Source organism: Globicephala melas, chromosome 8 (genome assembly GCF_963455315.2).
Source record: "Globicephala melas chromosome 8, mGloMel1.2, whole genome shotgun sequence".
NCBI lineage: Eukaryota > Metazoa > Chordata > Mammalia > Artiodactyla > Delphinidae > Globicephala > Globicephala melas.
The window spans coordinates 76,887,876-76,901,207 of NC_083321.1; the positions used below are offsets into that span (position 1 = coordinate 76,887,876).

Consider the following 13,332-nt stretch of genomic DNA (forward strand, 5'->3'; position numbering starts at 1 on the left):
ATATATTAAGGGAGGAGATCAAGATGGTGGAGTAGGAGGACATAGAACTCACCTCCCCCAACAAACACATCAAAAATACATCTACATGTGAAACAGTTCTCACTGGAAACTGGTAGAAAGACTCCTGTGCAGCCAAGGCTGAAAGAAAGATCCACATGGAATAGGGTAGGAAAGAAAGAGAAGCGATCAGGTTGGGACCTGTGCTCCAGGAAGGGTACTCAGAGGAAAAGGGAGATTACACAGGCAGAAATCCTCCCTGGGGAGTGAGTGATTCTGTTCCAGCCACATATTGGGCGCCCCAGTCCTGGGCTCCAACACAGGGAAGATGAGCCCCTAGGCTGGTTGGAGGGCTGGTGGGACTAACAGGAGGGCTGTGGGAAGCCTGTACTCGAGTTTGGGGGGAGGACACGCACACTTGCTTACTCCCAAAAGAGGGCAGAGAGGCATATTGAAACTGCGCAGGTGGCTGACTGGTTTCCTGAAACTGCTCTGGAGCACACCGCAGCCTGAGCCAAGTGAATGCTCAATCCCTGCTTACTTCATGTCACAGCTCCACACTGGAACTAGGGCTGCCACAACCAAAGAAACAGCTCAGCCATGAGACACAGAGGCAATTCAGAACCAAAGTGGTATCCTTTGGGTGAGGGCAGCCATTATGGACACTTGCACAGGCAGCACATCAAAAGCAGCCCAAACTCTGTATGTGGCCAAACTGTTGCAGCCTGCACCTGGTCACACACCAAGAGCTCACACTGGCCCCTCTTGTTTCAGCACTGCTTACGTCAGGGGCAAGAGTGCTGGTGCTGGGAGAGGGGAAGCTCACACTTAAATGGAACAGAGCTAGCTCAGACCCAACCCTTCTGGGCTTCTGCTCCAGCAACTTGGGACCCGACCCTGGCCCCAATAAGGCGGTGACAGTCCCTGAGCAGAGAGGAAGCCCCAGCTCACTCCTGGCTCTGGCCCTCCCCCACCCCCTTCTTCAGCCCCACATCCTTCCAAAGTGATAGCTGCCAGCACACCCTGAGGAAATACATGACTTGTGTTCATGTCAAATCCAGCCCTCCCACCAAAACCACTGGACACACAGGCTGTATAGGGATGCTCCCACATAAGGACACCCCTTCAAGACAGCAATAGGTAGCTGTTTCACCTAATTTCATAGAGACAGAGACTGTTAAGCAAAATGAGAAGACAGAAGAATTTGTCTCCATTGAAAGAGCAAGAGAAAAAAACAAATAATGAAACAGAAATAATTTACCAGATAAAGAACTCAAAGCAATAGTAATAAGAATTCTAACTGAATTAGGGAAAATATATACAATGGAATATTAGCCGCAAAAAAGAATGAAATTCTGCCATTTGCAACAATGTGGATGGACCTATAGAGTATTATCCTTATTGCAATAAGTCAGAGAAAGACAAGCTCTGTTATCACTTATGCAAAATCAAAAAAAGAAAACAAATGAATGTATATTTAAAAACAGAAATAACCTTACAGATACAAAGAACAAACTAGTGGTTACCAGTGTGGAGGGTGAAAGGGTGGAACAAATAGGGGTATGGGTTAAAACAGGGGTCCCCAACCCCTGGACCGTGGACCACTACTGGTCTGTAGCCTGTTAGGAACAGGGCCGCACAGGAGGAGGTGAGCAGTGGGCAAGTGAGTGAAGCTTCATCTGCCACTCCCCATTGCTCCCCATCACTCGCATTACTGCCTGAACCATACCCCCCAACCCCATCTGTGGAAAAATTGTCTTCCACAAAACCAGTCCCTGGTGCCAAAAAGGTTGGGGACTGCTGGGTTAAAAGACACAAACTACTATGTATAAAATAGACAAGCAGCAAGGATATACTGTACAGCACAGGGAAATATAGCCATTATTTTTTAATAATGTTAAATGGAGTATAATCTATAAAAATATTGAATATCTGTGTTGTACACCTGAAACTAATATAGTGTTGTAAATGAACTATACTTCAACTTTTTAAAATAGAATATATACTTATGTATGTTTGTATTCGCATAAACAGTGATAGAATACACAAATGACCAATAAGAGCAAGACTTCCAAATGTGTATTTTATTTTTTTGATTTCTGAACATGAATATATTACCTGTACAAAATATTAGATTAAAATTTTAAGAAAATGTAATGCCATGAGTGAAGAGCAACAACAAAGCTATGATAAATAACTGTTTATTTAATTGTCTATTGGTTTAGTTTATTCCCAGATTATGAGAGTTAAACCAAAGGTTCACCCTATGTGCATGATAGCTGATGCTTCCCCTTGCTTCGAAAAAGGGATTGGGAGTTCCGATGAGGTCAGAAAATTTTTGGAGTCAGAGAATGTTGGAGTTAGAATATTAGAGCAAAAGAACTGGAAGGAGGAGCCTAGTGGTTTAAATGAAATAATAAAGCCCGAATACACCATAAGTACACAAAAAATGTAAACTTAAATTTTCATCAGTGAGTATGAGGTAGTGACTAGAAGGTCATTAGACAACAGCAACAAGAAAGAGTAATGGGTGTTTGTAAACTGTTTGTAAAACTACCTTAGTTTTAAAGGTAGTTTTTAAGTTCTCTTTGATAGACAGTAAGTGGTGAGTGTTAATAAAAGCAAAGTCTCAGACTATAGTCTAGCACAACTAAACATTTTTTAGCAAAGCAGACAAAAAACGATTGGTACTACTTGTTCGCTAAGCTCAATAAAGTCCCAGTTCTGTGTCCTTTTAGGTGCTTTGACTACACTTTATATGAAAGGTTCACTCAGACTTACACAGTCACATTCCAGAGACAAAATTTACGTGCCTTCTGGTATTGGACCATCAGAAATATTCCTGTTTAACAGCTGGAGCCAAGACTAATCAGAGATCAAACCTCAATACCATCTGTAAGGGTATAGGGTATAGACCTCCCTAGATTCTTATTCTCTGTTCATGCAAGGGTAGAGAGTGATTAAAATATTTTAGGAAAGTCCACTTAAGTATCTTAAATTTCAACAAAGAAAATCCATTTTTAACATTCATCAGGCTGTGCAACTGGCCATTAGTTTTTCCAATAAGGAACCATTTGAGACATTGATTATGCTAATTAGAAAAACAATCAAAATCTAAAGCTTGATAGTTTCTGCCTCAAGAGGATTGGCCCTTTATGATTAGAATATCCAGCAAACCATCTTGTAACTGTGCATTTTTCACTGGTATTTTATGCAATCACCCCTTGACTCTAGAGTTCAAGTTTGAACTAACCCATTCATAAAAATATACTGGTTTTGCTTAAACATTTTAAGGTAAATAACAAACACTATAATAGTGGAAAAGTCTGAGGACATGGGTTTTTTAAAGAAGAAAGGAGGAAACAGTTTGGTAGTGTCATTGGAGAGCTAGAAAGTCACCTATTCTACCTTCAGACGTTGAGTTATTTTTAGTTATTTGTGCCTCCCCATAAGAGGGCTGAAGGAAAAGCAATATCCTTTAAAAAGAAGCTATGTTTCAACTGAAACAAGAAAGTGTGTACCAAAGTGCACAATGGAAATTCTTGGGAAAGTGGATACTTATGGGATCTAGGGTTGGATTAGAGGTTGTGCAGAGTGGTATGTGGAGGAGTGTCCATATAATGTATGACCTTGAACAAGTTACTTAGCTTCTCTATGCTTCAGTTTCCTCAGATGCAAAATGGAGATTCAAATAGCATCTGCCTCAAAGGCCTTAGTAAGAATTAAATTAGTTAATACTTATACAGTGCTTAAAAATAATGTCTTTAACAGTAAATGCTCAATAAATGTTAAATGGTGTTTTTATATCTTCCCCTTTTCTTCATAAGAATATTTATAAATTTTGTCAGAAGTTTATGGAACTATGAAATCAGATATCATGGAGTTTGCATGCCACACTAAAAAGGCTGGACATTTCTCAATGTTTCATTTTTCCAAATAAATATTCTTAAAATTGGTGATGATAATTTTGAGGTAACTGTTTCTTATTGGGGAATTGGGTGTCTACATTTAAAATATTTACACTATTCTAAAAAATATTTTTTACAAAAATTTTAAGGTAGTATTTTATCATTGACCAATTAAGTTATATATAAAGAGAGTGTTGAAGATGAAGTGCTTCTGTACTATTTGACCTTTATTATCCCCTTAGTTTTTCAAAAACCAGTTCCTCCATTAGAAGAGGCCCTCAAACAAATTCAGGAATCCAACTTAAAATCAGAGGTAAACCTTCCCTCTTCCCACAGACCAATAATAGGCTGGAGGTAAGTAATTTATGATTATCATGTGTAATTTACTAATATATAATAATTAAATAGTTCTCTAGTTGCTGAGTTTGTAGGCCTTTTCATCAGTTACTCCTTACCTCTGTTTTAGAGTTTACTATTTTATTTTCACACATTGAATTGTGGTAGAGTACAATATAAGCTGCTTCAAGAGTAAGGAATTTTAATTTGTTGTCTTTGGTATTACAATGCTGCCTATGTTAGTACTTTTCTATGGGAATTATCATAAAACCCATTTAAAAATATTGATATTGGTTTTACTGAGAGAAAAAAAAAATTTGAGTTGTAATGATATAAATTTAGGTAAGAGGAGTAACTTTATGGTAGAAATGGGTTTTTCCTCACTGAAAATCTTTCCTGGATATCTTTAAAAAGCTACAGTCCCTCCTGGTTCCTCTCCAGGTTAGTTTAAATGAATTATCTTGAAGCAATAGGATGGACCAACCAACCAGAGAGTACCCTCTGACATCCTGTATTTTCCATTTATTTATTATAAATGTTTCTTGAACCTATGTACATAGCATTATATCAGGCATTGAGAAGGGGATATGGAGAAGTGTAATATTCAAAAATATAATCCCAAGAGTATAATCTAGGAGAGAAGTAAAATAATGCTTCAAAAAGTATAGAACAGTACCAAATGGGTAATGATAATAATATTTAATATTAATTTATGTAATGATGTCTACAATTCATATGTAATTTATGTTAATATTTTACCTGTTTATAATGTTATTTACTAAAGTACTTCCATTTTTAGAATACCTGTGGCAAATAGTTCCCTTGATCAGATCTAAGAACGATTAAATTCATTCAGTCTTTATTATAGTTCAAGAAAGACTTCATGGAATAAAAAACTCTTCAGCAAAACTTTGAAGAAAATAGAAGTTAATCATGAAACAAGTGGATAGTTGGTATTCCAGACAGAGGGATGAGCATGTGGAAAGGCCAAGAGTAACAGAAGGAATGATGTGTTCTAGGAGTCAGAGATGGCTGAATAATAGAATGCAGAATACCAATAGCTCACTAGATGTGAGATTGGAGAGGTAAATGACCTACATGCTAAGGAATATAAACTTTATCCTGAGCATTTAGGAGAAGTTAAGGATTTGAGCAGATGGGAGATAAGATCAACTTTTCTTTTTTAACATATCTTTCCAATCTATTGTGAACAAGTGTTGATAACTGATTGAAAGAGGACAAAACAGGAGGCTATTTCAATATATGTAATTGAAATTATATGGGTCTAGAGCTCAAGAGAAAGATCTAGGCTTAAGACATTTGAAGCCAAAACAATGGATGAGATCACCTGTGGAGATCATATACTATGACAACAGAACTAGGTTAGAACACGAAAGAACAGTAACATTTAAGGAAGTGAAAAAAAGAGAAGCCTACAGATAGGAACAGAATGATTGATACAGGACTATATAGTAAGAGAAGGTAGAACTAAGGAAATACAGACTTTCATGGGGAAAAAAGCAGTTTACAGAGATCAAATGGCTTCTAGGGAATCAGTAAAATAAAAAGTTTGAAAAAAAAAAAGTTTGTATCAGGATACTGGCAGAAAACATGTAATGTTTAAAAGGGGTAATGAAAAAAGGTTAGTAAGGAGACTGGGAAGCCAACAGTGGATGATGAAGCAACCCTAGAACTGACAACAAAGTCAGTATTACCACCACAGACCTGAACTGAAAAGAGCTATGGCTATACGAGAGGGCTGCTAGGTAGAGTAACATTGCCACTACTAAACCAAGCCCAGAAGAGAGGAAGCCAGAGGAACAAAGTCAGCCATAAATCAAAAGGCAAGGGATCATTTGGTCTCTGCCTAGCAGAGACAAGTAGAGAAGTATGGGAAGTGAATCAGGAGGGGCAAAGAAAAAATATCCAGCTTAGAGGCAATGTGTCCACTATACTTCACAACAAAAAAGTCACACTGGCAACTTTTGTCAGAGAAATTTAAGTGGAGGGATAGGGACAGAAAAGAGATTGTGATGAGTTGGAAAGAAATGGAGAGCAAGAAAGAAAAAATACCAAGTGTAGCTTGGCTGTGAAAGGAAAAGAACTGTAGAACAATAGTCAGAGGGGATATAGGGCCAAGATATGGCTTTTTCCCTTAAGATGGAAGAGATGTTATCATGTTTAAATATGGATGTCAAACTGATGAGTAACAGAATTGCAATCTAGAAAAGTAGAGAATAAAAATGTTAAGTGTCTTAAGTACCTATTATTTGGACATTGATTAGCAAGGGTTATACATATGAAAGAGATATGGTCCTCTGCCCAAGAAGGGTTTGCAGTTACATTATAATACTCTTTAATGGTAGTTACAGTTACAGAAATACTAGCAAAATGATAAAGAATTATGAAATTTGACGTTGGAGAGGAGACTTAAAGAATGAGTACCCATTGTCTTCTAAAGTAGCATAGGTTGATTTTAGGCATGTTCAGGCCTACATTGTTGTAAAAGACAAAGACACCTAAGGAAATAGAACTTGTTCAGAGTGGCAGGACTGTAGTATGTGTTGCTGGTAGGACAGGAGATTATCTAGAAATGTAGATTGAGATCAGATATGAAATGCTTGTATGTCTAGGAACTTTTAATTTCTATCCTATAACTAGTAGAGAATCAGTGGAGGTTTTTAAGCATGAAGTGATATAATCCTCTTTATTATTATTGAAAGATAATTGGTATGAATGTTGGAGAATGAAAAGAGTGGAAAGAAATTGGAAGCAAGGAGACTAAAAAAACTTAATGGGCTAATCCAAGGGATAGATCATTACTGCCTAAACTAAAATAGTACTATTTTGTATAGTGAGAAAAGGATAAATCTGACAAAGAATAAAAATATTTTCAGTGGTTAGAAGGAAAAGATGAGAGAAGAAAAAATGAAAATGCCTTTTCACAGCAGAGAAGAGACATAAATAAGAGTTTAAGAATATTGATCAAATAGAAGTGTAAGAATTGGAGTAGGGAAGGTGGGAGATGAAGAGGATGTGAGCTTACCTCCCCTGACAAAGAATTCAAAAATACATCCACATGTGGAACAATTCTAATGGAAAACTAACTGGAAACATGTAGAAGGACTCCTATACAACCAAGGCTGTAAGAAAGATACACATGTAATTGGCTAGGATGGCAAGAAAAGCATCAGGTAAGAGGCCTGTGCCTCTGGGAGAGGACTAAGAGGAAAATGGAGATCACACAGGCAGACATTCACCCTGGGAAGTGAGTGGGTCAAGCCACAGACTGGACGTCCCCCTCCTGGGGTCCTACATATAGGAGACAAGCACCTTTGGCTGCTTGGAGAACCACTGAAAGGCTAGAGAAGCCTAGACTCCACTCATGAGGAATGTGCAAGTGTTAGCTTACCACCAGACAGGGCAGAGAAAGGTGTGCCCTCATGGCTGCTGCCTTGCCACACCCCCCAGTCTGAGCCGAGTGAATGTCAAGCCCTGCTCACTCCAAGCCACAGCTTGGCCCTGGATCTAGGCCAGACAGGACCTGGGAAAAGACTCAATCTAAAGATGCAGAGGCTACCTAGGGTCTGGGGTGTGGTCTAAGTGGAACAGTGTCCATTGTTGGCAGTTACTTAAACAGCACCCCAGAAGCAGCCCAGATTTCTGATGGCAGTGCAGGTGCTTGAACTCCCATGACCACCATTCCATGCTCCCCAGTTCCAGACAAGCAAACGCTCCAACCCCTCCCACTCCATGCCATAGCCTTACACTAGATCTGGGACAATCACAACAGGGGAAAAGATGCAAACTTAGGCTACATCTGAGTGGAGTCACAGATGCCTACAGGGCAGCATATCAGCCCTCTATAAGCACCTGAGCCCCATTTGCTTCAGCACTCCCCACCTTTGGGTCAAAGGCCCGGTGCAAGAAGTAGGAAAAACACACACTTAAAGGAAGCAGAACCAGCTTGAGCCGAAATCTCAGGGCCTCTGCTTCAGCAACTTCAGAGCAGATCTCACCCCTGACAGGGCAGTGATGGCCACTAAGCAGAGTGGAAGTACATCTCATGCCCCACACAGGCTCTAACTCCTCCATTACTAGCCACATTCCCTACCAAGGTGATAGAGGCCAGCATACCATGAGGAAAGATATGACTGGCATCCACATCAAATCCACCAAATGCACTGGGCACACACAGTCTGCATAGGGACACACCCACATAAGAACACCCCTTCAAGACCACAATAGGTAACTGTTTCACCCAAAATCATAGAGATACAGAAAGTTAAATACAGTAAAAAGGCAGAGGAACCTGCAACCTAAGATTGTCTACCCAGCAAGATTATCATTTAGAATAGAAGGTGAGATAAAGAACTTCTCAGACAAGCAAAAACTAAAAGAATTCAGCAATACTAAACCTACCCTAAAAGAAATGTTGATGGGTCTTCTCAAAATGGAAAAGAAGTAAGAATCTATCAGAAAGGGGAAAATCCCAATAGGAAAGACATATGTATGGGGATTGAAGATCACTTAAATAAGCCAGTACATAGATTAAAAGACAAAAAGTTGTAAAAGCAACTCCTACTACAATAAATACTTATGGGATAAACATGAAGCTGTAAAAAATACATCAAAAACAAAATATGGGAGAGGGGAGTAAAAAAAGTAGATCTTTTAGAATGTGTTCAAAGTTAAATGACTATGAGTTCAAAGCAAGTAGATATAATTATGAGTTAACATATATGAACCCCATGGTAACCACAAAGCAAAAACCTACAATAGATACACAACGACCAAAAAGAAAGAAACTCAAGCATACTACAAAAGAATATCATCAAACCATAATGGGAGAAACAAAAAGAAGAAATCAACAGAGGAAAAAATACAAAACAACTGGAAAACAAGTAATAAAATGGCAATAAGTACATACCTATCAATAAATTACTCTAAATATCAATGGATTAATGCTTTAATCAAAAGAAATAGGATAGCTGATTGGTTAAAAAAAAAAAAAGAACAAGACCCTTCAATATGCTGCCTACAAGAGACTCACTTCAGGGCAAAAGACACAAACAAACTGAAAGTAAGGGGATAGAAAAGGATATTTCATGCAAATGGAAATGACAAGAAAGCAGGGCTAGCAATACTCTTATCAGACAAAATAAAACAGAGGCTATAATGAAAGACAAAAAGAGCATTATATAATGATTTAAAGGGATCAATACAAGAAGAGGATATATACTCTTTAACATATACACACCCAATACAGGAGCAACTAAATGTATAAAGAAAATACTAACAGACATAAAGGGAGAAATTGACAATAGTACAATAATTGTAGGAGACTTTAACACCCCATGGATATCAATGGACAAATCATCTAGAAAGAAAATCAGTAAGGCAATAGTGGTCCTAAATGACACAGCATGACTAGTTGGACTTAACTGATATCTTCAGGACATTTCATCCAAAACCAGCAGAATACACATTCTTTTCAAGTGCACATGCAATGTTCTCCAGGATATATCACATACTAGGTCACAAAACAAGCCTCAACAAATTTAAGAGGATAGACATTATATCAAGCATTTCTTTCAACCTCAGTGGTATCAATTAGAAATCAACTACAGAAAGAAAAACAGAAAAGAACAAACACATGGAGACTAAACAACATGCAACTAAATACCAAGGGTCAATGACGAAATCAAAGAGTAAATCAGAAAATACCTCAAAACAAATGAAAGTAGAAAACAACTTTCCAAAATTTGGGGGATACAGCAAAAGCAGTTCTAAGAAGGAAATTCATAGCAAAACAGGCCTTCCTCGAGAAATAAGGAAAATCTCAAACAACCTAACCTACCATGTAAAAGAATTAGACAAAGAACAAACAAGGCCCAAAGTCAGCAGAAGGAAGGAAATAATGATATCACATACACATGGAATCTAAAAAATAATGCAAATGAATCTACATACAAAAAAGAAACTGACAGAAAGATTGGTTCAAGATGGCGGAGTAGAAGGACGTGTGCTCACTCCTTCTTGTGAGAGCACCGGAATCACAGCTAACTGCTGAACAATCATTGACAGGAAGACATTGGAACTCACCGAAAAAATACCCCACATTGAAAGTCAAAGAAGAAGTTACAATGAGACAGTAGGAGGTGCTCAATCACAATAAAATCAAATCCCATATCTGCTGGGCGGGTGACCCACAAACTGGAGAACACTCATACCACAGAGGTCCACCCACTGGAATGAAGGTTCTAAGCCCAACGTCAAGCTTCCCGACCTGGGGGTCTGGCAATGGGAGGAGGAATTCCTAGAGAATCAGACTTTGACAGCTAGAGAGATTTGATTGCAGGATTTCGACAGGACTGGGGGAAACAGAGACTCCTCTCATGGAGGGCACACACAAAGTAGTGTGCACACTGGGACCAAGGGGAAGGAGCAGTGACCGCATAGGAGACTGAACGAGACCTGCTACTGTTGGAGGGTCTTCTGCAGAGGTGGGGGGTGGCTGTGGCTCACCGTGAGGAAAAGGACACTGGCAGTAGAAGTTCTGGGAAGTACTCCTTCGCGTGAGCCCTCCCAGAGTCCACCATTAGCCCCACCAAAGAGCCGGGTAGGCTCCAGTGTTGGATCGCCTCAGGCCAAACAACCAACAGGGAGGGAACCCAGCCCCACCCATCAGCAGACAAGCTGATTAAAGTTTTACTGAGCTCTGCCCAGCACAGCAACCCCCAGCTCTACCCACCATCAGTCCCTCCCATCAGGAAACTTACACAAGCCTCTTCGATAGCCTCATCCACTAGAGGGCAGACAGCAGAAGCAAGAAGAACTACAGTCCTGCAGGCTATGGAACAAAAACCACATTCACAGAAAGATAGACAAGATGAAAAGGCAGAGAGCTATGTACCAGATAAAGGAACAATATAAAACCCCAGAAAAACAAAAAAAAATGAAGTGGAGATAGGCAACCTTCCAGAAAAAGAATGCAAAAAAATGATAGTGAAGATGATCAAGGACCTCAGAAAAAGAATGGAGGCAAAGATCGAGAAGATGCAAGAAATGTTTAACAAAGACCTAGAAAAATTAAAGAAAAAACACCTACAAGAATTAAAGAACAAACAAACAGAGATGAACAATGCAATAACTGAAATGAAAAATACACTAGAAGGAATCAATAGCAGAATAACTGAGACAGAAGTATGGGTGAGTGACCTGGAAGATAAAATAGTGGAAATAACTACCGCAGAGCAGAATAAAGAAAAAAGAATGAAAAGAAATGAAGACAGCCTAAGAGACTTTGGGGACAACATTAAATACACCACCATTCTAATTACAGGGGTCCAAGAAGGAGAAGAGAGAGAGAAAGGACCCAGGAAAATATTTGAAGAGATTATAGTCGAAAACTTCCCTAACATGGGAAAGGAAATAACCACCCAAGTCCAGGAAGCGCTGAGAGTCCCAGGGAGGATAAACCCAAGGAGAAACACGCAAAGACACATAGTAATCAAATTTACAAAAAATTAAAGACAAAGGAAACTTATTGAAAGCAACAAGGGAAAAATGAAAAATAACATACAAGGGAACTCCCATAAGGTTAACAGCTGATTTCTCAGCAGAAACTCTACAAGCCAGAAGGGAGTGGCATGATACACTTAAAGTGATGAAAGGGAAAAATCTGAAACCAAGATTACTCTCCCCAGCAAGGATCTCATTGAGATTCAAAGGAGAAATCAAAAGCTTTACAGACAGGCAAAAGCTAAGACAATTCAGCACCACCAGACGAGCTTTGAAACAAATACTAAAGGAAATTCTCTAAGTGGGAAACACAAAAGAAGAAAAGGACCTACAAAAACAAACCCATAACAATTAAGAAAATGGTAATATGAACATACGTATGGATAATTACCTTTAACGTGAATGGATTAATGCTGCAACCAAAAGACACAAGCTCACTGAATGGATACAAAAACAAGACCCATATATATGCTGTCTAAAAGAGACCCACTTCAGACCTAGGGACACATACAGATTGAAAGTGAAGGGATGGAAAAAGATATTGCATGCAAATGGAAGTCAAAAGAAAGCTGTAGTAGCAATACTCATTTCAGATAAAATAGGCTTTAAAATAAAGAATGTTACAAGAGACAATGAAGGACACTACATAATGTTCAAGTGATGAATCCAAGAAGAAGATAGAACAACTGTAAATATATATACACCCAACATAGAAGCACCTCAATACATAAGGCAACTGCTAACAGCTATAAAAGAGGAAAACAACAGTAACACAATAATAGTGGGGGACGTTAACACCTCACTTACACCAATGGAGAGATCATCCAGACAGACAATTAATAAGGAAACACAAGCTTTAAATGACACAATAGACCAGATAGATTTAATTGCTATTTATATGACATTCCATCCAAAAAAAACATATTACACTTTCTTCTCAAATGCACATGGAACATTCTCGAAGATAGATCACATCTTGGGTAACAGATCAAGCCTCAGTAAATTTGAGAAAACTGAAATCATATCAAGCATCTTTTCTGACCACAACGTTATGAGATTACAAGTCAATTTCATGAGAAAAACTGTAAAAAACACAAACACATGGAAGCTAAACAATACGTTACTAAATAACCAAGAGATTACTGAAGAAATCAAAGAGGAAATTAAAAAATATCTAGTGACAAATTACAACAAAAACACGATGATTCAAAACCTATGGGATGCAGCAAAAGCAGTTCTAAGAGGGAAGTTTATAGCAATGAAAGCCTACCTCAAGAAACAAGAAAAATCTCAAATAAACAATCTAACCTTACACCTAAAGGAACTAGAGAAAGAAGAACAAACAAAACCCATAGTTAGTAAAAGGAAAGAAATCCTAAAGATCAGAGCAGAAATAAATGAAATAGAAACAAAGAAAACAGTAACAAAGATCAATAAAACTAAAAGCTGATTCTTTGAGAAGATAAACAAAATTGATAAACCATTAGCCACACTCATCAAGAAAAAGAGGGAGTGGACTCAAATCAATAAAATTAGAAATGGAAAAGGAGAAGTTACAACAGACACC

General features: G+C 38.4%; 1 protein-coding gene across 10 annotated transcripts in view; it reads left to right on the plus strand.

Annotated features, from left to right (window-relative positions):
* The window catches only part of CEP126 (centrosomal protein 126), a 116,953-nt gene that overhangs the window by 39,814 nt on the left and 63,807 nt on the right, over nt 1-13,332 (plus strand). For all 10 annotated transcript variants that reach the window (XM_060303951.1, XM_060303953.1, XM_060303955.1 and 7 more), the window contains exon 4: nt 4,148-4,259. In XM_060303951.1, coding sequence (XP_060159934.1) covers nt 4,148-4,259 — 112 coding nt within the window. The remainder of the gene's footprint in view (nt 1-4,147; nt 4,260-13,332) is intronic.